Source organism: Anolis carolinensis, chromosome 4 (assembly GCF_035594765.1).
Source record: "Anolis carolinensis isolate JA03-04 chromosome 4, rAnoCar3.1.pri, whole genome shotgun sequence".
Lineage (NCBI taxonomy): Eukaryota > Metazoa > Chordata > Lepidosauria > Squamata > Dactyloidae > Anolis > Anolis carolinensis.
Window position 1 is genome coordinate 13458165 of NC_085844.1, and position 25446 is coordinate 13483610.

The 25446-nt window shown below is 39.0% G+C and overlaps 1 protein-coding gene across 1 annotated transcript in view; it reads right to left on the reverse strand.

Moving 5' to 3' along the window:
- The window catches only part of tg (thyroglobulin), a 157299-nt gene that overhangs the window by 60251 nt on the left and 71602 nt on the right, over positions 1–25446 (reverse strand). The window contains exons 30-41 of the mRNA XM_062980017.1: positions 25220–25357; positions 24376–24552; positions 23814–23925; positions 22429–22508; positions 21819–21962; positions 19092–19145; positions 12174–12308; positions 10097–10261; positions 8731–8959; positions 6792–6885; positions 5147–5306; positions 11–210 (exon numbers count right to left, since the gene is read on the reverse strand). Of these exons, the coding sequence (XP_062836087.1) occupies positions 11–210; positions 5147–5306; positions 6792–6885; positions 8731–8959; positions 10097–10261; positions 12174–12308; positions 19092–19145; positions 21819–21962; positions 22429–22508; positions 23814–23925; positions 24376–24552; positions 25220–25357 (1688 nt within the window). The remainder of the gene's footprint in view (positions 1–10; positions 211–5146; positions 5307–6791; positions 6886–8730; positions 8960–10096; positions 10262–12173; positions 12309–19091; positions 19146–21818; positions 21963–22428; positions 22509–23813; positions 23926–24375; positions 24553–25219; positions 25358–25446) is intronic.

Below are 25446 nucleotides of genomic sequence, written 5' to 3' on the forward strand. Positions count from 1 at the left end.
CAGTACTCACCATTAGCAACATCCGCTTAAAGAGTGATGAATCAGCAGTGCTTGCAAGCAGGTGAATGCTGGTGATATCTGCTCCACTGCCATCAGCTGCAGCTGCAATTTGACCAGGATCACCTCCAAAACTTGCAATATTTTGTTGTGTCCATTTGAGAGCTGCTTCCTGGTCCAAAAGGCCCCAATTTCCTCTCGCCACACTGGAGCCTTTCAAAAAAAAGAATGAGGCCATAGAAAATAGTTAACCTGGTACTTACAAGCAACAAAAACAACTGGGGACAGAGCTTGGGACTTTTACTTTTTTGAAATACGGCTCCCCGAATCCTCAGATAACATAGCCACTAGCTGGGAGTATAGTCTGAATTAGTTATTGTAGCACAAAATACTTTAATGTTAAAAGTAACTTTCCTAAGCTATGATAATTATGAATCTGTATAGAATGCTTTTAAGCATCCATTTTCTTTCTAGTCAAAGTGACCTTATGTGTCCTCCTTCTAGTTTTACATTTCTGTTTTCTCTTTGAGCTTTCAATTAATACTTAGTAAAGGTAAAATTTCCCCCCTAACATTAAGTCTAGTTGTGTCCGACTCTTTGGGGGGGGGGGGGGGGAATTGGTGCTCATCTCCATTTCTAAGCCGAAGAGCCGGCGTTGTCCGTAGACACCTCCAAGGTCATGTGGCCGGCATGATTGCATGGAGCACCATTACCTTCCCACTGGAGCGGTACCTATTAATCTAGTCACATTTGCATGTCTTCGAACTGCTAGGTTGACAGAAGCTGCGGCTAACAGTGGGAGCTCACCCTGCTCCCTGGATTCGAATCACCGACCTTTCTGTCAGCAAGTTCAGCAGCTCAGCGGTTTAATCTGCTGCACCACTGGGGGGCTCCAATTAATGCTTATTTTACTGATAAAGCTTGCAGACAACTCTATTCCCTCCTCCCTGATATCAGCTTGTCATCATAACTTCAACATCAAGTCATTTTGCCATACTTTCACCCTTTTCCCCATCACTAATAATTCTTGAACAAACATTTTGAACAATAAAGATGTTTTGAAAATGCTGTGGAATCACGGGAGTCATAGTTTTATACAGTCTTTAGCCTTGCCTGCCAAAGAGTGCTGGTGAATTACCAAACTACTGCTCCAGTATTCCATAGCATTGGGCCATGGCACTTAAAGTGGTGTGAAACTGCATTAATTCTACCATCTAGATATACCCATAGTCAAAGACTTGTCATATCTTGTCTTAGTCATAAACAACATGGAAAGTGTAGTCAAGAAATTAGAACAAGACTAGGATTTGGAAAGATAGCTCTGAAGAAAGATATATAGTTTGATAGCAAAGTCACAACTGTCCATGTCTTTATATTTCTGATTTCTTGGTATGATTGTGAAAGCTGGACAGAAGATAATCAACTCATTTGAAATGTGGTGTTATAGAAGATTTCTATCAGTGGCATTTGGACAGCCAAGAAGACACAAGAGCAAAACAACTCAAAATTCTCCCCAGACGCTGGAATTACCAAAATAGAGAGGCCCATGTCATGAGAAGATATGAATCATTAGAAAACTCAATAAATTGAGAGACTGCAGGCAAAGAGGACTATATTACAGGGGGATAAACTCAATAATGAAAGCTATGCTCCTGCATTTCCAAGGCTTGGCATGTTAGTGGCTAGGTGGTCTCATTCACAGAGCTGCCAAAAGTCAAATTAACAACAACAACAACAACAACAACAACAACAACAACAACCAACTTCCATGGACTACAGTCCACTCAGCCTGTACTCACTAGAAAGCTTATGCCAAACTTTTTTGTCTTTTTAGTCCCATAAGGCTACATTGCTAACAGAATTACCTGCCAGCTGAATTTTCTGAAACAACATACTTCAAAGGATTTTGTGACAGAACAGAAGCAACATCATTATCATCATGCAACAATGAAGTATTTTTATTATAAGGGAAGCAAATCCCAGGGAGTAACCATGCCATTATACTGCTTTTAGATTGAGACACGACAAAGTATACATTTTGGATTTTAATTCTATATTTAGGTATATTTAAGATGAGCTAGGTTTTCATGCAGCTGCAAGAATATTGTTTTGTGCATACTTATATTTTTTTAGTCACCTCTGTGTTAGTTTCTCAGGCATATGATTTAAAGTGGATACTCACCCTGATATATTTAATGCTGATTGTTTCAAGCATTGTGTGTTAAATAATATTAGCTATTTGATTACTGACTGTATACATTTCTATGAATTGCATGAGATAGAGGAGAAAAGAGGGCAGAAAAAGACTTCATAAAAATGAACTTCACTTACTGGGGCCTACTCAACTGAGGAATGCATATATATAGTAAAGGTAAATGTTTCCCCTGACGTTAAGTCCAGTCGTGACCGACTCTGGGGGTTAGTGTTCACCTTCATTTCTAAACCAAAGAGCCGGCATTGTCCGTAGACACCTCCAAGGTCATGTGGCCGGCATGACTGCATGGAGCGCCGTTACCTTCCCACCAGAGCAGTACCTATTGATCTACTCACATTGGCATGTTTTCGAACTGCTAGGTTGGCAGGAGTTGGGGCTAACAGCGGGCGCTCATTCCGCTCCTGGGATTTGAACCTGGGACCTTTTGGTCCGCAAGTTCAGCAGCTCAGCGCTTTAACACACTGTGCCACCAGGGGCCCTTATGCATACACATACACACACACATACATACATATCTCCCTATGCATCTTATACGGATCATTCTTCCATGTCTGCTCATTCCTGAAGCTTCACTTGTTAGCCCATGCTAAGTAGAAACTCTTGGAATTTGGTATGAAAAGAAGAAACAAGAAAATATTTTAAATTCCTCAAAATGGAAGAGGAGGAAACCTTTCAGTTCCGAGCAATTCATTTTAAGAAGGATATAGAGTAAGTTGAATCAAGTTCAGAGAAGGGCAATAAAGATGATATAAGATCTGAAGAACAAAACAAAGGGCAAAAAGTTGAGGGTTGGGCATGTTCAGCTTGGTGATGAGAAGACAGAGAGATGTCATGATTGGACTCTTTAACTATCACAATGGCTTCCACAGAGAAGAGGAATGCCTGTTGCAATGACAGAAGAGTAGGTTTCAGCTGAACGTTAGAAGGAACGCCTTGAGTCAAGACATTCCTTCTAATATTCAGTTGAAACCTGCTCTCCTGAAAAGGTTCCCTTTGGTTTCATTGCTAACCTCTTTTGCTGTCAAGTGTCTTTACAGTAAGAGAGGTTTAGTAATGGAACTGCATGCCAAGTGAGGTGGTCAGTTTTCCTTCTTTGGATGACTTCAAAAAAAACTGGCCAGCTGTGAGGAATACTCCTACTCGAGAACTTTCATTGAGCTGGAGGTTGTACTTGATGGACTATAGGATCTCTTACAGCTCTGTGGCTCAACTAACCTCATATTATGGGGAGAAAAAAGGGAGCAGCAGGGCGAATGTTGCCCCACGTGCAGCTCCCTCTCGGCAATGCTTTTCTCATCATACGTGCTGCTGGAGAAAGTGCTGGCAACGCTTTTACCCCGATTGGTGGCGGGGCTTCCACAAGAAGCTCCCTTGCATTGTCTGATGGGCAGCAGGCCTATCAGTCCTCCAGACGGGGTGAAAGTGTCCCAGGACACTAAGATCACCGTGTCTGATGAGGTGGTAAAAAGCAACAATACAACCTAAAAGTTTAAATTACTGCAAGCTTTGAGCTCACAAAATATTACACCCCTGCCGCATGGCTGAAGTAGATTAATGACATGACAGCATATATTGATGCTGCAGGACATTCTTTACAATTTACAAGACATTCTTTGAAACAGGAAGGAAGGAAAGAAAGGGCCAAAAATAACCCTTGTGGATTCAGAAGTGAGAAGCTGCAATACAGAAGTTTAACATGTCCTTCCACTTAAGACTTGTAAACAACCGTCAAGTCAACTAAGGCTATTATGGTATCCACAAAATGAACGATCTTAGGGACTATTTTTTCATTTTGAAAAATTTTTGGTTCCCTAATAGTAATAACAATGGCACCCAGGGCCTTTTTCCTTAATCTTTTACTATTAGGATGGATCAAATATTCAAAAATATTCATGAAATGGTCAAAGCATTTAGGGTAATCCTGATGAGGAGAATTCTAAACTGATATAGTCAAGTTGGAGAAGATTCGGAGAAGGTCAATGCAGAAGATAAGAGGTATGGAGAACAAAGCATATGATGAAAGGAGCTGGGCATGTTCTGCTTGGTGAAGAGAAGACAACATGATTGTCCTCTTTAAATATCTTAAAGGGTTGTCAAGAAAAGAGAATGAGACATATTATCTGCTACCAAGAAGGAAGGACCAGGTCTAATGGTAGAAGAGCAGTTTGGTAGTGAAACCAACTCCCCAGAGAGGTTATAGGATCTCCTTCTCTGGATATCTTCCAATGTTGGCTGGCCAGCTACCTTCTTGGGATATCTACTTGGAGATCCTGCATTGAACAGAGGGTTGGGATCTACATTATGATTCAGTGAGAATTCTCACAGTTCAAGAATTATTCTACACAAAATTCACATGTGATTTGAGGGGTGGGTTGCACAGAAAACAGTATTTTTTGTACAAGAAATAACTTTTTCTGGACAAAAAAATACTTCTGTGCAGAAAAAATATTTCTGTGTAGAAAATGCTCCTTTCTGCACACACACAGAATATTTTGCACAGAATGGATAAGGAACAATAAATAGTTTTCACATACATCTACACTGTAGAATTAATGTAATTTGACACCACTTTAATTGCCATGGCTTCATGCTATGGAATCATGAGAGTTGTAATTTTAGTTCACTCCTGTTGATAAATAAAAGACCAAAATTTGTTTGTGTCAATTTGTTCATACCTATTCAGAACTTTTTAAAGTCAATCTTTCTAGTTAAAATTTAAAAATGAAGGTCATAAAATGAACTCCCATGTACATTTCTTCTATTGCTTATATCAGGGGTAGGAATTACCTGGCCCTCCATATGTTATTGAGGAGCCAGCAAACCTAGACAGCACAGCCAATAGTGAGAGATGCTGGGAGTTATAGTCCAACAACCTCTGGAGGTTAGGATAATTCCTAACCCTAGATTATAGGTTTAGCATCACCTCTGACTTACCAGTACTAAGAAAGCCAAAGACTCCCACTCGGTAATTTGCAGTTACAACAATAATATTTCCAACTCCTGCTAAATATGATCCATCAATTATTGTCCTCCTTGGTTGGTCAATGCCACTTACACCGTTGTGAAAGAACACCAGAACTGGTAGATTTCCACCCTGTTGCAATAGAAGATAGAATAATGAATCAGCTAAACTTCATAAACCAAAAAACAGAACTGGAGTCAATGTCAAGGAATCACAATAAATTTTCACAAATAGCATTATGAATGTCTGTATTGCTAATCTACCCTCTTTTATATTACCAGCAAAAATCTAAAGGTCAAGAAAGCAAGTCTGGAATATGTATGATCAAATTTCCCTCTCTCTTTCTCTCTGAGTCCGAAGAAGCTAAGGAGGAGCACAGATTTTTACTGAAGTAGTGGTACAGCGACTAGTAAAACTTTGGAAAGTTACTATTTGGATTAAAGCTCCCAGAATACCCATCCTGTATGGCCACTGGCTATAATGGTTGAGGAGTCAAGGGGTCGTAATCCAAATAGTAATTTTTCCACACTCTGGTTAACCCCAATTCTCTCTCACTTTCATACACACACATACATATTCCAGTTGGACAGATTTTTAAGAAGCATCTTGACTTGAAGAGCTGCTCCACAGTGAAACATACTACTTTAGAAGTGAGGGACTCTCCTTCTCTGGTCTTAAAAGAGATTTATGAACATCTCTCAGGAATGCTTTAATTGTGTGTGCTTGTATGGCATGTTAGATTAGTAGCCCCTTGAGGCCATTTCTTAATATTCTAAGAAGATATGATATATATCAACACAGCTGCTAAAGTCCGTATTTCTTGTTTTGCAATATAGGGATTATCATGATAAAATGAACCACAACATTTATGCAAACTAAGGAACATTTGTAAACTCCACACATACCATTGCTATTCCTGTGCAAGCTTTTATGGTTTAAAAAAAAAAACCCAGTGAAAAGGAAAGAGATATGTAGGACTGCATGCAGGGCTGGATTAAGTCACACAGAAGACCTAAACACTGTCAGGTTTAAGAGATCTGGGAGCACCATGAACAAATCAGATTAGGTTATATCAGCCTAATCATAATGAAAAACATTAAATTTCAAAGTTTGTAAAATTATTATTTAGAGATCCTAAACTATTGCACTGAGACAATGCACAGGATTCTAGCAGTTTGATGCCACTTTAACTGCTATGACTCCACTCTATGAAATCCTTGGATTTGTAATTTATTGTGGCACCAGAGGTCTCTGACAGAAAAGAAAATATTTCACAAAACTACAAATTCAATGATTCCATGGCATTGAGCCATGCAGTTAATGTGGAGTCAAACTGCTATGACTCTACACTATGGGTGCAACTTTGCATAACTTGTGTGTAAATCCACCTTTGACTTGCATGTAAGGCCTAGCCTGGATGTTAGCTGCAGTCCTTTATGTTTACATTGACTAGCTGGTGCTTCCACCTTTTTGGTGCTGCTTTGGAAGGGCACTCCAAGGTTGATATGAGGTGAAAAATTCATAGAAGAAACACATCCAGTACTTGGAGTTCTTTGAGGAAAAGACAGAATATGAATGTAGGTCTATAACCAATTATTTCATCAATGCAATACTTACACTGTTATCTGGAATGTAGATGTTCAAATACAAGCAGTCTTCACTGACAGAAGAAGGGCTGACTTCACCATCCCCAGGTTGCCAACAGCTATCCCTAAACATCCAAAAAGCACTACATGAATGGGTGTTGTTACTATTAAGATGTAATGTCAGCTAAAAGCAGCACTTGCATGGGCTCCAGCATTTTATAGATAAAACTGGGATGTATGTAGCTAAGTAACATCATAGTGTGGTCAACATGGCAAAACTGAGCTGAATATATTCACAAAAATATGATTAGAATTTTAGAATCAAATGTGAGAGTGATTAGGTGCATCTACATTATAGATATAATTGAATTTGACGCCACCTAATTGCTGTGACTCCATGATATAGAATCCTGAGAGCTGTAATTTAGTAGAGAACCAGCCTTCTTTGGCAAGAAAAAGACTAAAGACCTTGTAAAACGACAGATCTTGTGATTCCATAGCATTTTGCCACAGTTGAAGTGGTATCAAACTGCATTTTATATCAAGTACCTATTTTTTCATGTCAGGAGTGACTTGAGAAACTGCAAATCACTTCCAGTATGAGACAATTGGCTATCTGCAAGGATGTTGCCCAGGGGATGCCCGGATGTTTTGATGTTTTACCATCCTTGTGGGAGGCTTCTCTCATGTCCCCGCATGGGGAGCTGGAGCTGACAGAGGGAACTCATCCGTGCCCTCCTCAGATTCGAACCAGCAATCTTCAGGTAAGCAACCCAACCTTCAAGTCAGCAGTCCTGCTGTAACAAGGGTTTAACCCATTGTGCCACCAGGGTTCAAGCATCTAGGAAGTGCTAGACTGGATTTAGACAGCAAACTCTTGAGTCCTTCCCTATGAGTCCCAAATTATTCCTTATCCTATAGAGCAAAGCCTAAAACCAGAACTCTCTTGGCAACTGGTGTAATGGATTATTAAGTTGTATACGCTTTGGCTATCTAATATGACACAGGAGGAAGCCATGCTTTCCAATGGTGCACAGTGGTGGCAGAGGAAGAGCAATAAAAGTCATCACCATCTGAAACTGAAATACAGAATAGACAATGATGATGTACATAACTGAGTAACAGTTTGCATTTCCCTTTTCACTGTGCACCTGGGTAAACAAGTTGCAAGTCTTATGGTGAAGTGTGAATCTGATGTGGTTGAATCAAATACACCCACGTATCTCAGGTGGATGAGAATGTGGGTCACTGAAGACAAAGGGGCCATCAGCCATCCAACTGCACAGTGCAAAACCAACAGGACTGGGTGGTGTAGATAATCAACACAACACTTGTTTTGACAACCTCTTAGAAACATGTCAGGAGCCCCGGTGGCGAAGTGTGTTAAAGTGCTGAGCTGCTGAACTTGCAGAGCGAAAGGTCCCAGGTTCAAATCCCGGAAGTGGAATGAGCGCCTGCTGTTAGCCCCAGCTCCTGCCAACCTAGCAGTTCGAAAACATGTTAATGTGAGTAGATCAATAGGTACCACTTCGGCGGGAAGGTAACGGCGCTCCATGCAGTCATGCCGGCCACATGACCTTGGAGGTGTCTATGGACAATGCCGGCTCTTCGGCTTAGAAATGGAGATGAGCACCAACCCACAGAGTCAGACATGACTGGACTTAACGTCAGGGGAAACCTTTATCTCTACCTTAGAAACATGTCACTGACAAATCAAAATATGCATTTACATCATTGCTTTTTCTTTCTTTCTCTTATAGTCAACATTCCATATTTGCTGGAATTAGAGGTGCAGGAATTCCATAAAAATGGGAAAATCACAAATAAAACACTGTTTTTTAACCTGAACGGATATCTAGATTCTAGATTCTGCAGAGAAACTATGGTCAATTCCTACAGGAAGTTGACTATAGAGGCATGTCAGAAGACCTTTAACTGTTTAGAGAAGTATTTCTGATCATGTTTCTCACCGAATCATGGTGGCATTCCACATTTCCACTGGAGTGAAAGCCTGTGGTGGACGGAAGCGGCCATTTGCCACTGGAGGTGCTGCGTATGGAATCCCAAGGAACTCTCTGATTCTCTTCCAACTGGAACCCACTCGGATGACTTGAGAAGTGCCCAAGAAAGTTCCTTGTGATGGGAGGTAGACAGAAGGGGCATCACCTATTTCAGCAATGGACACGAGCCCATCTATACCTAAAGTAGAGAGATTACTGTAAATTAAAAGATTTGGAAAAGACCTTTTCACCCTTATTAATTGACAAATTCAAAATAAATACAGTTTCTATCTGGGATTCTACATAGCTAGTACAAATTTCATTATAAGGATGCAAGTACAATTTGTTGTGTTGAACCTAGTCTCCAGAGTCATCGTCAATGCTTAATCCACTACATCATGTTGCCTCCTACACAAAAAATGCCTAACTTCAGATCAACTACTGGGAACAACACAGAGATTTATTTGAGATTTTTCAGGATTTCTTTAAATTAAGTTGGGTATTGAAGGCACTATAATTCTAATGGAAAGTTGGAAATTTTGTAATCTCCCAATGCTGACTTTTTCTAGGCCCCATTTTTTTCAAATAGAAAAGTATAATTTGTTTCCTACTGAAAAAAATAGTAGGAAAAACCTGAAGGGGTAAAACTGGCATAGTCTCGGACAGGCTGAACCATGTAGATTCCAATCCAGTGGGTTGAGGATGGTGAATGTGCCCACCTCTGGGACTACTCTGTTCTCTATTCAATCTATTCTAGAGTGGCCTTGGATTTACTGAAAGAATGAAGTATATCTGCATTGCTGATATCTCAGTTTCATACCATTTTATCATATTGTTTCCATTCTCTGGGATCCTGGGACTTGTAATTTACTGAGGAATTTTGAATCACCTGCTTTAGTTCAGGGAAAGGTCTCTGACAGAGCGTTCTAGATATATCAGGAGATGACAAGTCACAGGATTCCAAAAGATAAAACCATAATTGTTGAATTAGCATTAGACTTATAATTGTGTGGTGTAGATAACATCAAAATACGAATCTTCATCTGTGCAATACAAATTTCTTCATTCTCTTATAAAATATTCCCCCCTTGTTCATCAGCATTTATCCCCTTTTCCCTAAGGTGTGATTGTCAATCACTCTTGTTTACTCCTGCTCTGACTCTGGAAACATTACCTTTTTAGATTATAGCTTTCAGAATACCTCAGACACTATGGTTAGTGGCCATCCCCAGCAATTCTGTCCAAAAAAGGATAACTTTTCCAAGTTCTGCTGTTACTCTACACAGCATGAGAAAAACAAGCTCTATTCTTCTAATGTTTCCAACACTGAACATACCTTGCTTGTGATAGATATATGTAGCTGGTTCCTTGAGCAAAAGTTGACAGTGGTGGCCTTGGAGACCAAATGTGCAAGTCTGTGTTTCTGGATAAAACATGCATCGTATGGCTGATGGCTGTATTTCAAGAGTAGTCACCATGCATAATTTTTCCTTTGAACATACTACGAAGAAAAAAGACAGAAAAATAATGTGAATGGAATGGAATGGTGTCAAAGATGCACAGTCTCAGCCCATCTGGACCATATGTACTCTAATCTGAAGAGTATTTTGATGGCCTAATAGAATTCTGCAGATATTATGCACTGCAAAAAAGACAAATCTAGAATAAACTGGGGCTGAACTCTCCCTTGAAGCCAAGATGCCTACACTGAGGCTGTAGTACTTTGGCCATATCATGAGAAGACCCTAGAAAAGAGGATAATGCTTAGTAAAGTAGGAAAAGAGGAAGACCACTATCTAGATTGAGAGACTCAAACAAGGCAGACAGTCCTTAAGTGTGCAAAATCTGAGCAAAACTGTTCGGATTGGGTGATTTGGAGATTTCTTAATCACACCATAAACCAAAGTTGATTAATGCCCCATATACACTGCCTTATAAAATCCATATTATCTGCTTTCAACTGGATTATGTGGTGGTGTAGACTCATACAATCCAGTTCAAGGCAATTAACAAGAACAAAATGGAGCAAAAGCGCACTGGGAGGGAGAAAACTGTTGGATAGGGAATTTGACAGGTATAGTGAATTAAGAGGTTAGTCATTTTCCACTCTCAATGAAGCAGAGGAGTTGTTAGTTGTTAGTACTCACTATCATCTTGGCACTGGACTGTTCTTTTTAGAGCCAAGTACAAACCATAAATAACTCATATATGCATAAGCACTTTTAAGAGGCTACATCAAGAAGCCCTGTTCTCCCTGAAGTCTGTACAGTATTACTTGAAAGTAATTTGCATCATTCATTAGACCAAGTCATTTTATCCAAACAATGAGAAAACACTGGAAGATTTGCCATTGTTTTCCTGTAACAGACCACAAGGCTGAACAAATTGGAGGAAATATAAAACTCTTATAAAGACAGTTGGAAAACATAAAGAGAAGCAGAAATGTAATAAATCACAAACATTTCACTACTAACCATTTTTCTCCTTCCTTTGTCCATAGAAACCAAAAGTAGCTCTCCTGCTCTATGAGAAAACAAAACTGAACCAAACTCATGCAGTAATGCAGTACCTTCAGGACCACCTGCGATTCCACAAAATTGTACAAGTGTTTAGGTTTTCCTAAGGTGGTCTTCATCAGGACTTGAAGGTTGGGTTGCCTACCTGAAGGTTGCTGGTTTGAATCCAACCTGGGAAGAGCTTGGATGTGCTTTCTTTATTAGCTCCAGCTCCATGTGGGGACATGAGAGAAGCCTCCCACAAGGATGGTAAAAACATCAAAATATCTGGGCATTTCCTGGGCAACGTCTTTGCAGACGGCCAATTCTCTCACACCAGAAGCAACTTGCAGTTTCTCAAGTTGCTCCTGACACTAAAAAAAAATCAGGACTGCAGTGTGAGCAAGGCATGTTTAATCTCTTCAGTGCCAATCTGGCATGCCCATAGCAGCTTTTATTTTAATTAACTGCAATGGAGATATTAACATCATGTCTTCATATAGTGTGCCTTCAAGTATTTTCTGAGGCTAGCATAAAGTGAACATATTGTGGCATTTTCTTAGTAAGATTTGTTCAAAGCAGGGATTTCCCTTTGCCCTCCTCTGAAGCCGACATAATGTGACTTTCCCAAAGTTGCCCCACTGAATTTCTATGGGCAAGCAGGGATTTAGAAGCCGGTCTCCAGAGTTATAGTTCAATGCTCAAACTAATATGTCACACTGGATCTCAAGGTCACATCTAGTTGGAGCTTCTGATTGAAAAGTCAAAAGAACTGAAAATAGGGTATCATAGTGCAGAAAAATGTGGCAAGGAGGAACAGAAGGAAGAGGACGGAGACTTTGGTATCCTATTAGTAGTTGAGATTGTAACTAAACAGGATGAAAACCAATTTAGACATAATAAAACGGACTTTCTCACCTGTAAGGCAAAAGTCTCGAATGGCGGCAAAGTCACTAGAGACATCGCGGCTGATATGCACAACATCATATTTGGAAATGGAAGGATCAATGAGAACAGCAGCCCCATCAATACGTTGCCACTTGTCCAAAGATGCTACAAAACAAAGTGCAGAAATTCAAGAACAAAATCCCAGCAAACTGCAGTTTATATGTGATTGAAAAACAAAGACCAGTTTCTAGGGGGACAAATTTTGGTTGTAATCCTGTACTTATTTATTTGGATACTGCTCTGTTTGAATTCAGTGGTAACTTCCTTCTAACTGCATAGATTTGAGATCGTAGAGAATGAAAGATCTAATAGCGCCTGAAGACTTTCACGATTCCTATTTAAATCTGATGGTGCAAGTTATTCTACAGCACTGTTAGGTAAATGCATGAACTGGATGAAGTAGGTTTTTAAAGCTATGTGGTCACAACTATTAGACCTTTTTCAAAAATTAATATAATAACAATGTTTTGAACTCACTATGATATGAAAAGCAGATAAGGATTGGATTTATAGTGAGGTGGGTTAAAGAATCAATTACTCTCTGGGTTTTGTACTATAATTTCCATCATTCCTGATAATATTGCAGGCTGCTTGGAAGTTATAGTCCAAAAGCATTCAAAAGGACACTGTTAGAGAGGTTAGAACTCGAAAGATTAAGAAACCCTAACACAGACAATGACTGAACCACTAAAATAATTTTATTTCCAGTTTGAGTTTTTGTAGACTTCAGTCTTTAAAAAAATATCACCGTAATAGCTGTTTTTTTAAAAAAGAGAAAGGGTATGGATGAAAATTATATCAAGTTGTAGGTTTTACTTTTGCCTTGAAGTAACAACAAAAACAGAGCCTTTTAGCAAGGGGAATTTAAGAAACATGTTTTTAAACAGTAATTACATATCAATTTTCTACCATCTGCAGCTAAGCTGTTGACTCTCACTGCACAGTGGAAGTGATATGTCTATCTCCAGACACAAAGCTGCAAATCACTGGTTATCCTTTTTTGTATATAAAGAAAGAAGAAAGAAAGGCCTTTGTCTGGGTTCCATTCCATTGTAAATTAAAATGTCTGAGTTCCCTATGTGGGTTTTGGAGACATTTTTGTTGTGATATTATTCCACTCACAGCCAGCTATTCAGTCAGCAAGCCACGAAACCTCTTGAAGGCCACAATCTCATCTAATTTAGAGTTTATGGCATATAAAGGAGGCTGGGGGGAGGGGAGAGAACAGACCTCTGGGTAAGACAAAAATATAATTAGGCCCATTTGAAGGACAAAACCATTTTAATTGTGTGGTTAACAACACTATCTTTTTGTAAATTCAAATAATTCAGCTCTTTCCTCTCAAACCGAGATTACTACAAAAATGTCCCATGGCCGTGGTTCTCAACCTGTGGGTCCCCAGATGTTTTGGTCTTTAACTCCCAGAAACCCTAACAACTGGCAAACTGGCTGGGATTTCTGGATATTTAACATTTTAGTTCATTGTATAACGGTGTAACGGCTTCAATTGCCACTTGTAAGCCACCCGGAGTCCCCTCGGGTGAGAAGGGCAGGGTATAAATAATTGAAATAAATAAATAAATTTAAGGCCAAAACACCTGGGGACCCACAGGCTGAGAACCACTGTCCCATGGGGTAATTATTGTTGTTGTACCCCTTCAAATTGTTTCCAACTTATGATGACCTTATCACTGAGGTTTTCTTGGCAAGATTTGGTAAGAGTAGCTTTGCTTTGCCTTCTTCTGAGACTGAGAGAGTGTGATCATCCCAAGATTTCAACTCTAGTCACCACATTCATGGCCCAATTCTCAAACCACTATGCCTAATCCATTAGGATTAGGAAAAGTGATCCCATTGACACCAATGGAAGCCCTTCTCCACAGCACTGGAAGAAACTAAGAATAGTAAATTTAACTGTTCATTTCCCATAAAAATTGTACCTCCCTCAATCTGTTAAAAAAGAACTAGCCGTGTAACCAATGAGCCTCTTTGAGTTCAGTGACCCACAGTCTGTCTTAACATAATGATGAAAACCATATTAAATTTGACAATTCATAGACAAATAAGGCATTGCATATTCTGTGAGAGCTGTTTCCCAATTGAATTTTCTGTCTGTTTCCAAATTTCCAGCAGAGAGTGAATCAATGAAAAAAATTGATTCCTAGAACAGTTAGATTTGTTGTCCTCACAGTCCCTTGGTAACTTTGCCTTTCCTGTCTTAAAAACTTTTTTTCGTAAAACAGCAGTTCCAGGTAATAGAAAGCTAGTGAGAAGTTCAAAAAGATGTCACGGATCATTTCCCCCCGCCATTGTAACAGGTAATGCTTATGGACCATTTCTCAAGGCATGGTAATAAGTTATAGAAATTAATTACTTTTAAATGTCCTTTCTCACTCTCTGAAGGTAACTTACTGAATGTGTAGTTTCCTGTTAAGTTGCAGGGAAGAACCATATCTCCACACTGTTCAATTCTAGTTTGAAATGATATGAAATAGATATGTGAAATGTTGCTGTTCTTCCATGAGCAGGTGCCTCGATTCTATATAGCTTCCATGTAGTTTAGAGAAGTTTTTGTATATCTTTCAAACCAGACTATAGACATTGTAACCTCATTTTGGTTCTCCTTTCATTGCATAATTACAGCCTTCTGAATCCAAGAAGTCCTGTAACTTTTATGGTTAAATTACAGGCATGCCATAGGGGCGTTTCCTACTTTCCAGAAATTCTTCAGCAGCATATGGGACATTCATCACGGATAGAACTTGGAAATGTGATTTATTTATTTTTTTGGACAACAGATTTAAGTATGCCTTAGGCAGTTCCATGCTGGCTGGGGAATACTGGTAGACCAAAAATCTCTGAAATTTCTCCAGTTCAGATCAAACACAATAGCAGATTCAGTGCTTGGAGTAGAAGGGGGAGAAGCTCTGATGTGGTTAGCATACATATGCAAGTTGAGTATGCCTTATTCAAAATGATTGGGATCACCAGAGATCTTTTGGTTTTTCAGTTTATTTTATTATTGTTGTTGTGTTTTTTGTTGTTTTGAATACCTGTATTTGCATATGCATACATGATAAGATTACTTGGAAATGGGATCAAAGTCTAATCATGAAATCAACTGCAGTGGCATGTATCCCTTTACACATAGACTAAATTGTCACAATATTTTCAATACTTTTGTGCATAAAAATAAGGCTATAATATGGCCACCCAATTAAATCCCTCTCCATCCCTTCCAACTAAAATTAACTAATAAACTCTACCTCCTCCTGGGATTTTTTTCTTTTAAAAACATGGACAGTTTTAGATTTTGGAGTGGTTTGGATTTCAGGATAAAGGATGTTCAACCTATATCTAATTGTGTGAGAATGAAGTCCATGTATGTAGAAAATAATTTAACAGATACAAAATGACTACATCCTCCACTAGGATTTCCAGGGGACCCCAGCAGACTTTAACATATTTCAGGTCTGGTTACAGAGAGATAATCAGATGCTTCTCTTATCCTCCACTACTTTTACAGTCATGGGATAGCTTTGGGTGGGTAGGGAGATACAGTTTCTCTATGGTAGGTAAAAAGTTTCAATGAATGAGCAGCTGTAGTGTGGTTTTGCCTGTGAAACTACTACATTACTCTGGACAACAAGTCATAGCCCAAAATCCCGTTAAAGAGTTCCATCTGGAACAGACAAATATCATTGGCACATAGGTCATTGATTCAATGTGTCTATTCTAGTGAAGATTAATTATTAGCAAAATTGGCATCTAGCATTTTTGTGCAGAATTTTCTGCACAGAAAACAGTTTTCCTCTCTCAATGTGAAATTTTGTGTGAAAATATTACTTTCTGTGCAGAAAATGCTGGCCCTGTGTGAATTTTGTGCATAGGCAAAGATTTTTGTTCAGGTTATCAACCTGTGGGCCAAGAATGAAAATCTGGTTCGTGAACTTTGTTCTTCTTTATTTATTCATGTTATTTATTTTATTTCCACTCCTTTCTGCAGAGCTGCCCATTGCATTGGATAGACAACATCAGCTCTAGAGTATTAAATATGAATTTCTGTGGGCAAGCACATGGCGACTACTGGATGGCAAATGTTCTGTATCAGGAACTAGAGCTAATGTGTTCTATTCAATGCAATTTTCTGAACCAGCACCCCAAATAAACAAACCAAATGTAAAGTTGACCAAAAACAGATTCATAACCCTTTTGGTACTAATACTTGAAAGTGGTCCCTGGTCAAAGTAGTCTCTGTTCAAGTAGACCCTGGTCAATGTGGGCCCTGGTCAAAAAAAGGTTGGGAACGACTGGTCTAGAATTTTTCCTCACCAGCATTTTCCAACACTTTGGAAAAATACTTATCATTAAAAATATTGTGGAATATTTATTCCAGCCCTACTAAACTGACTGCAGGGGAAGCAAATTTTGCCCGGTGTCTGAGGTAGCCTGGCTTGATTTTAAATGAAGAAAAATGAATCAAACCCATTTGTTCCACAGTGCTATCCTTTAAAATCACCATCTTCAAAATCCAGAATAGAACAGCAACAGCACTATTTTTCTGTAACTTGTCAACCACCTGTTTTTAAAATTCCCTTGATTTAAAAAGCAGTTTGTCATGGAACACAACAAGAGAAGTGGGCATGTTCTTTTATTTTATTTTAACTAAAGGACATTAGGAAAATCTATGAACATGTATCCACTTCTTTCTACCAATACTTTTCACATTAACGATTTTGCAGATGATACATAGACTCCCATAGAATGAAAACCCATCACTGACCACATTCCTTTCAAGAATGTGTTGTGTGCACTTGTTTTTTCCAGTCTAGCTGGAAAGAATGGAGTAAAAACATGTGCCCATTCCTACCCATCCCCACATCCTTACCCACAATCTCCCTCCAGAAGCATGATTATAATAACTATAATCATGCTTCTGGGACTACTATTTTTCTCTGCACACAAGGCTGTTATTTCATAGTGTGGAAGATGCAATGCAATGTGAAATACAACCCTTTCTGCATTCTTTGGTGGTGCCTGTTATGGCACCAGGCATCAGATGGAGGGGAAAGCAAGAACACCAGATGTTTATCTGGATTTTTAAAATAGGATGCTTATAAATAGCAAAGAACTTCACTTTCCAAAATTGGTAGTTATAAGCCTAGGGAACTGCTGTGGCAAGTTTTACTTGCCCTTTATTCTCACGGCCCATTTGAGATTACACACGTGAGGAATCTCAGTTATAATACTTCTGAAATACACTTCAAGGGAATGGAGAGGAAAGTCATTCTCCCATTGATCTTTGGGGTCTATGACTATTTAGTTCAATTAAAGAAGAGACTTTCTACCTTTGAATATTTTGAATATTTCCTAAGTAGCAATTTAAGTCAGAAGCCAAAATCATAAGCAGGCAGAGGGACAGCTATAACTGGGTTGGGAGTGGTTCTGGCCTCTCTTCCATCTGCTCTGCCTCCAGTCATCACCATGGAAGACAAAAGGGTAGTAATGGCCATCTTCACAGAGCCCAATTATAGTTCTAATCTCAAAGCCACCAGAAGTCCGAGTCTATGCAGTCAAGAAACCCCAGGCTCACCTTGAAGTCATTTCTGGCTATTCCTATGATATTTGCCAGCTTCCAGTTAATACTGTGGCTTTTATAGGGTTAAATTGCCGATAGTCCAGAGTTTGCTATAAACTTCAAAGTATCCCAGAATTGGAAACAACAAAGTATCTCACTTTGAGCAAAGTCAAGGGGATACTCCAGATTTTTCTGGCAAATGAGATATACCACAGCTTTAGATAAATCTGGGCTACAGGTTTAGGTCTGACCAATTCATTGTCCAAATAGTTATTCTCAGGACAGACCATGGATTTAGTAGCCAGTGTAGGGCCACCCTTAACTATGTTTCTGCATTGAAATCCTTGACCATCTTCTACTTGAGCCCCTGATGCTACATAAAGACCTTTAACTTCATCAGGAAACAGAATGAAGAACCTGGTAAAATACTCCAAACATTGATTCTTGACACTGTGACCTAATTGAACAAGAATTTAAATGTACCAGAACTTAAGCAGAGAAAAGATTTCTGAATGGTGTCTTAAGGAAGGATGGATGCGAGTGCCACAAAAGAAAAAGTCTCCATAGTAAAACCTTAAGGCAGTGGTTCTCAACCTGTGGGTCCCCCAGATGTTTTGGCCTTCAATTCCCATAAATCCTAACAGCTGGTAAACTGGCTGGGATTTCTGGGAGTTGTAGGCTAAAACACCTGGGGACCCACAGGTTGAGAACCACTGTCTTAAGGGAAGAAGGAAAAGAATCTAGCCTAATATGTCAATGAGGAGATAGCCACGGGCTTACTATTTAGCTTGATGCTTAAATTTGCTTTTGAGAACTTATTATACGGGACTCTCTTCCTCATTATATCTTCACAATAACCCATCAAAATAGGTCAAATGTAGAGAGACAGAGAGAGAGATTGGTTGTGCCATGGTTACCCACTGTATTTCATGGCTTGATGAGTATTAAAACTGGTGTTTATCGAGTCCTTGTCTTGCATCTTATCCACTATATCACACTGGTGCTCTTCAGACCAGAAGGTAAAATATCTTGCCAGTACCACACTGCATAACCAATATAGCTTCATTTGTTTATTAATATATACACATACGGTCACCAATCTTTGGATTGTCTTAAAAATCTATATTAAAACTATATTCACAAAGTCTGTGCAGAAATCAGTTTTGTATGTGGCAGACTGTAAATGTTTGCCATAAGAGTTTTTTAAAGCTAGAATTTTCACATTCCCTTCAAAACGTAAAAAAAACACAGCAAAGAGAAGTTGAACTTCAAGTTATCTTTCATTACTGTATCCTGCCTTTCTAACTTACCATTTTCCTGCCTTTCAGGTAGAACAACAGGTGGACACACATTGGGGATAGATGCTATAAGAAGCGGGGAGAAGGAAACAAAAGACAACACATTATACTTCGTGCAAAAGTTTTCATGGAATACTTAAGCAGACGGGAAAAAGTGAAGTCCTTCTAAACAGGAACTGGTTATAAATAAAGGATGGATATATTACTTTTCCAGACTATAACTCCCAGAAACCACACATTGTGCTGGCTGGTTGTGGGCATTTTGGCCCTTCAGCTGTTTTGGAGTGAAACACCTATGTGCTCTTCCAGGCTTCTGAGAGTTAAAGTTCAAAACATAGAAAATCAAGAGGGCATCTACACTGGGTTGCTTTGAGATACAGTTTGAGACCACTTGAACTGCCTTGGCTCAATGCTATGGGATAGTGGAAATTGTCATTTTACAAGGTCTTTTGCTTTCTCTTCCAAATAGTGCTGATGTCTCACCTGATGTCTACAGCTGCCATAATTCCATAGTATTGAGCCAAGACAGTTCAAGTAGTATCAAACTCCATTAATTTGACAGTATAGATGTACCTCGGGTCCGTCCATATCTAGAAATGTTGCTTCAACCTTTCTTGCTTTTTCCTTCCCTTCGGCTGCTGAAATATCTGCATGTTCTTTTCAGTGGGAATGTGCTTTATATTTGATTTTGCTCATGTTTTGGGGTAACAAACCCTGCGTATTGATCAAGCTAATAAAATGAATACATTCTTCTTTTTCATTTTGGCTTGTGCTTTTCACATGTTTAAAGAAAACGTGAGGAACTCCACCCATGGACTCAGGATACTGCTGTGGTCAACTAGTTATACATGAGCAGATTTTGTTGCTCAATATAGCTTAATGGTCAGTGAGAAGATGAAGAAAACACTGTTTAAGCTGTAAAACGTGTGCCTACAAAATGAGCCACCTGCAAGCTCAATTCTAATTAGCCATCCTACGTTTTTTTTAAAAATGCAGGAGGCCAGAAGTTCAGCAGAGTTCAGATCCAAATCCTATTTAAGTTCCAGATTGCCTCCGCCTTTGGGATTTTAAGTTGCACAAAGGCAAGCTTTACTGTCTTTGCCTTAAATAATCATTTGCACATGTGCATTCAAAGTGGTATGAAACAGTTTTGTGCAGGCATGGGGAAAGTGAGGCCATGCTCAATTTGGCTTCATCTCCAATGTTACATTTTCTAGGAACATCCAAAGACAACACAATGACCCTTATCTATTTGTGTGTGGTATATTTTACAGATGGAGACCATTTCTTTGTTATTTGTCTTCCTGACAAATAAAGTTTCTTTATGTTCAAGAAAAAGAACCCAATGCAAAACCATAACACAGCTGTGAGATTTTTGCACAATTTGATCCTGATTTCCACACATCTTGAGGTGTTATGGGGAATTATTCCACCTAATACATTACTTTCCTGAGGCAGAATTAAAAAAAAGCTTTCAGTCTTTGCACAGAAAACATATTTTCTCTACAACAGCTAGTATATTTTATGTAAAGAAACACTCTTTCTTACTCAGCAGCATGGTTGACCCAGTGGGTGCATCTACACAATCGAATTAATGCAGTTTGACATCATTTAAATTGCCATGGCTCGATACTATGAATTCATGGGAGTTGTTTCTTCTCAGCCAAAGAGTGCTGGTGCCTCTCCAAACTACACATTCCAGGATTCCATTGCATTGAGCCATGGCAGTTAAAAGTGGTATCAAACTGCATTAATTCTGCAGGGGGGGCAGCATTTTCTCCTCCATTAGGAGAAATTACCAAAAAGATTTGTCCTTGCATGAAAAAAATTAAATAACTGCCATGGCCCAGTGCTATGGAATTCTGGGTATTGTAGTTTGGTGTGGCACCAACACTCTTTGGCAGAGAAGATTAAGACTTGTAGAACAACTACTCAAAATTTCAGAACATTGAGCCTTTGAAGTTAAAGTAGTGTCAAACTGCATTCATTCCACTGTCTAGATAGACCTCTTATCATCAATTACCTTGCAAATTCAGAGCCACAGCTTCTGTGACGGAAGCAATTCACTCTTTCTCCACTTCCTTCTTTTCCCTCTTTTCCCATGAGTCATATTTGTCCCAAATCTGCATTTTATCACTCTATCTGTGTAATGCTTATGTCACGCCTCATCATACTCACACTATTTCAACAGACACTTTTTTGGACTGAACAGAGGCCGGAGATAATTATTTTCCTGGGGGATTCTGGACATTGCAATCTAAACATGTAATTTCTCCAAGGTCTTACGTTCTGTGCCCACACTGAGGTGGGTTGTAGAAATACCACAGTATGTATCACTTCCATAACAACTAGGAATTAGAACCAGTGGTTGAGTTTTGGACAAGGACACTGGGAGACCAGGTTTCGAATCCTTGCTCAGTCATGAAAACCTACTGGTTGGCCTTGGGCAAGTCTCACTCTCAGAGTATGGCAAGAGTAAACTCCTTCTGAACAAATCTTGCCAAGAAAACTCTACCACAAGATCATCCTAGGGTTGCCTTAAGTCAGAACCAACTAGAAGACACACAAGAGCTAACTTCTTCTCTGTAGTGAACTTTTTAGGTGAGTTCAGCCTTCTTCTCTGGATTCTTTGTACTCCAATGCCAGATAGGACCCTACTTCTACCATCAACACTTTAATTTGAAATAAAATGTCACTACATTTTTCGGAAAATAGTTAAACAGCAAAGATGTGACGAACCTGATTTCTGGTACCAGCCAAAAGGATGGATCTTGACCTCTGTATCCGGAGACGTACAGTCCGAAACCTGCCACTCGCTTCTGAGTTCCTCACTGCAAGCTTGAATTCCCAAACTGTTCAAGGTCAAGCACAAGACCTTGCCACCTGCATATAGAGAACAGGACATTATGGTACCGTGCTCACATTCTCTACAGGAACTTGATAAATAAATACAGAAAATGGCAATTGCTGACCAAGTCAGAAGTCTGAAGCTGTAAAGCAATGGGTCCCAATCTTTGGACCTCCAGGTGTTTTGGACTTCAGCTCCCACAGTTCCTAACAGCTGGTAAGCTGGCTGGGATTTCTGGGAGTTGAAGTCCAAAACACTTGAAGGCCCAAAGGTTGGGAACCATGCTCTAAAGAGAGGATCCTATCGGCTTTTTGAGACCGCATCTCCAGGGGAGAATGAATGACACCATTTCAGTGGCCATGTCTCAATGTTATGGAATCATGAGAGGTTTTTCATTACGTTTTCAAAACACACCTAAACACTGCAGATATTAGTGTTTCGTGCCAAATGTCATGATGCACAGTTTGAGAAGTTCTGATCTATATGATAAATAATGAATACCTGTCTCTTGGGAAGCATTCAAGAGTCCAAAGCCTGAACAGCAAGGATCAGCATCACAGAGGCGTTCGCAGTCAAAGAACCTGTACAAAAACACAATGCATTTGGAAGGAAATCACTACAGAGAGCATTTCATATCTTAAATCATGCCATGGCTGTGCTTCACTGCTGTATTTGCTAAAACGTAATATACATGCTGATTAATTTATCATTTCAAAAGTTTGTTTTGGTCTATGTGTTAGCAAATCTCTATATTAAGCTATTCCTTGTCTCAGCTAAAGTGAAATATATGATTTTAAGTTAGAGAAGAAGACGAGGAAGCAAAAAGAGAAGAGGGATAAGAAGAGAAGAAGAAGAGCCTTGCCCAACAATGTGTTATCTTTATCTTAATATATTCCCCACATACATTTGCATTACTTAGCATATCCTAAGCATTCCTAGAACTCAGAAAGCATCCTAGTCTTTCCATCTGAAATCACTCCTTTTACAAAATAAATTTGCTTCCACTTATATTTGTATAGAGACTGGGTGTAAAAAGATGTACAGGTTGAGCATCCCTTTTCCAGAATCCCCAAATCCAAAATACTTCAAAATCCAAAACTGTCCACAAGGGTAGCTTAGACGAGTAACATCTTTGCATTCTGCAGGTTTAATGTATGCATCCTTTGTTTCATCCTCAAAAGTATTAAAAAAATAACACATATAAAATTGCCTACAGGCTATCTGTATAAGGTATATCCTAAAGACAAATTAATTTTCATGTGTAGCCTTGGGTCCTACCTCTATCTCATTACGTATGTATGTATGTATGTATATACAAATACAAGTATTTGAAAAACTTAAAATTAAAATCCAAAACACTCACAAGCATTTCAGATAAGGCAGTGGTTCTCAACCTGTGGGTCCCCAGATGTTCTGGCCTTAAACTCTCAGAAATCCAAACAGCTGGTAAAATGGCTGGGATTTCTGGGAGTTGTAGACCAAAACACCTGGGGACCCACAGGTTGAGAACCACTGAGATAAGAGATACTCGACTGCAGTTATGAATTCTTATGATTAAAATAAAGAAAACCACTCTGAAGGTAATTCTGAGACCTGGTGCCTTATGTCTCATCAGAAGGTAGCTTTGCCATCCAGCACTTCTTTACATTCCTGCTTTGTGTTAGTTGCATACTAGTCTTGGATGGTGGAGTTATCATACGTAGCACTGGTCTGAAGACTTACCGCATTGCAAAACAATTACTCTGGATTTGGACAAGAATAAGAGACCATTCAAGGGTCCTTTAAGCCCTCAGATTTTATCTTTTTCTTGTTGCCAGAGAGATCTCTTGTTCATCTTATGGAGCCAAAAATCAATGCACACAGGACTCAAGAGAGCAAAGCCATACCCATTGGAGACAGTTTTCCCAGACACATCCATCTTGCTGCTCACAGAGATTTGTGACATTTTTCGGAATGGTAACCGGGTATAAAAATTCTTCACACTCCCTTCTAGGGAGACTGAAAAATAAACAGAAGGAGAGACTGAGAAAGTGTCCCAGGCCTTTTCCGAGTCCAACTGATGTCTTTCGTTGCATCTACACAGTAAAATGAATGCAGTTTGATACCAGGTTAACAGCCATGGCTCAGAGCTATGGGATCATGACTATTTAGTTTTACATGGTTTTAAATCTTCGCTGCCAAAGAATGCCGATGCCACACTACACTTCAAATCCCAAAATATTGAGCTATGCATTTAAAGTGAATAGCATTTCAGGAAGAGGCAATTTATTACTCTGCTATGGTATTTTTCTTTAATAGTTGAGTTACTGATCTATTCATATTTATGTACTGTATCTGTAGACCAGATTTTTCTAAGCAGTAGGCAGTATTTTTCCAAAAAAAAATTACAAGATTAATTCTAACTAATGATATTGCAAAAATAATCACAGAAATATTGACCCAACTCACCTATCTTCTGATACAAGATGTTGGGTTTCTGAGGCAACACAATGTTACAATTCTCAGGGATGTTGTTAATGGCATTTTCACAGATTTGGGCCATTGGGAAAAGGGTGCAGGGGAAGAACACCGAAGCTGCAATGTTTGGGATGTCAGCCAATTGACAGAAGGCATCCTCCAGACAACCTAGAAAAGGAAAATCTACCTTAGCAAAGTCATTTTCAATAATACTTATAATAGTGAAACCACTAGGGCTAGTAGTATTTTAGTATTATTGGTATGATTTAGAATTATAAATAGTAGTAATAATAATAATATTTTCAGTAGTATTAATTACTCTCTGTATGTGAGCCTTTAAGACACTGTTTTTTAAAAAATATATATATATATAGAAACAATACAATTTTTATAAAAGTAGTTTGCATTCTATAAACTGTGGTCAGTATCTGTCAAATGTTGGAGGCCGTGGACATGTTCACATGTTTTTCTTTACTCAGGTTCCAACCCATAATATTTTTCTCTTTCTTTCTGCTGAAAAGAAATGTCAAATCTCTCCTACTCTTAAACATCAATTGTACATAAAGAGCATAAGTCGAACAATCTGTTCACTTAAAAAATACAGTCTTCTGTCAACTGCAGAATGAAAGTGTGGGAACAAATATCTCAAGTTCACCAAGCATCAGATTTATGGTGATCTTTCTACATTCTTTTTAGAGGTTATCTTTTCTAAATTCAGCTTTTTGCTTTACATTTATCTCTTGGCCTATTAATGGAATGTTGCAAACATTATACAAGGATTAGACTGTTGAGTAATTGGTGGTATGAATGTTCCCCATGACCCAAAATGTCTTACGTGCAAGACACCAGAGACGGGCCCCCTCCGCTGAGAATCTGGGCTGGAAAAGCCAGTATTCCTGGGATGGTAGAGAACGACTCTGGTTGATCCGTATTTGGCTGCTTTCCATCAGAGAAAAGAATTCTGTGGCTGAATCTTATCAATATGGAGAAGAGAAACAAATGCAAAGCTTTCCATATAACTTGAAAATTTGTTGAATCCCAACATTCCAAACCATAGAAGCT